The 1,041-nt window shown below is 44.8% G+C and overlaps 1 protein-coding gene across 1 annotated transcript; it reads left to right on the top strand.

Moving 5' to 3' along the window:
• Positions 1-6: 6 nt before the first annotated feature.
• Positions 7-1,035, top strand: LOC114037147 (protocadherin beta-2-like; the record flags this gene model as incomplete). Its single annotated transcript, XM_027853975.1, has 1 exon — positions 7-1,035. A coding segment is annotated over one exon (1,029 nt), but the record flags the coding sequence as incomplete, so codon positions are not given.
• Between the last annotated feature and the right edge of the window lie 6 nt (positions 1,036-1,041).

The following is a 1,041-nucleotide window of genomic DNA, read 5'->3' as shown; positions in this document are numbered from 1 at the left end:
GTCGTTTTCAAAGGGAACAAAGAGTATTTGCAGCTGCACCCTAAAACCGGGGATTTGCTCCTGAGAGAGAAACTGGATCGGGAGGAGCTGTGCGGCCCCGCCGAACCCTGTGTGCTGCCTTTTAAGATCTTACTGGAAAAGCCCTTTCAGATTGTTCTGGCTGAATTAAGGGTACAAGATATTAATGATCATTCACCAGTGTTCTCAGAAACTGAAATGCTTCTAAAAATCCCGGAGAGCACCACCCCTGGTACTGTGTTTCTACTAGAAAATGCTAGAGATTTAGACGTAGGAAACAACAGTCTCCAGAACTATGCAATCAGTCCCAACTCCCTTTTCCATATTCAAATTCGAGAGAGCAGTGAGGGCAGGAGATACCCCGAGCTTGTACTGGATGAGCCATTGGATCGGGAGAAGCAATCTGAGGTCACTTTAACTCTCACTGCAGTGGATGGGGGAGTCCCACCAAGGTCTGGAACTGCCCAAATCCGAGTCCTCGTAGTGGATATCAATGACAATGCGCCCGTGTTCACTCAGTTCCAATATGAGGTTCAAATCCCTGAGGACAGTTCCGTTGGATCCAAGGTTGTCACAGTCTCTGCCACAGACTTAGACGTAGGGAATTATGGAGATATATCTTATATATTTTTGTATCCCTCTGAAAACATTCGTAAAACGTTTCACCTTAAAGAGAAATTGGGAGAACTTTATTTAAAGGAAAAAGTGGATTTTGAATCAACTCAATCTTACACTATAAATATTCAAGCCACAGATGGTGGAGGTCTTTCTGCAGAATGTACCGTTGTTGTTCAGGTGATAGATCTGAATGACAATCCTCCAGAACTGACTATATCTTCACTTACCAGTCCCATCCCAGAGAACTCTCCTGAGACAGTGGTCGCTGTTTTTGGTGTTTCAGATCTTGACTCTGGAGAAAATGGAAGGGTGGTTTGCTCCATCCAAGATGACCTTCCTTTTGCCCTGAAATCTTCCGTTGAGAACTTCTACACATTGGTAACAGAGGGAGCACTGGACAGAGAG

Source organism: Vombatus ursinus, unplaced genomic scaffold (genome assembly GCF_900497805.2).
Source record: "Vombatus ursinus unplaced genomic scaffold, bare-nosed wombat genome assembly UNPS02010236.1, whole genome shotgun sequence".
NCBI lineage: Eukaryota > Metazoa > Chordata > Mammalia > Diprotodontia > Vombatidae > Vombatus > Vombatus ursinus.
Note: the sequence above shows the minus strand (reverse complement) of the source record. Positions and strands in the feature narration are given on the sequence as shown.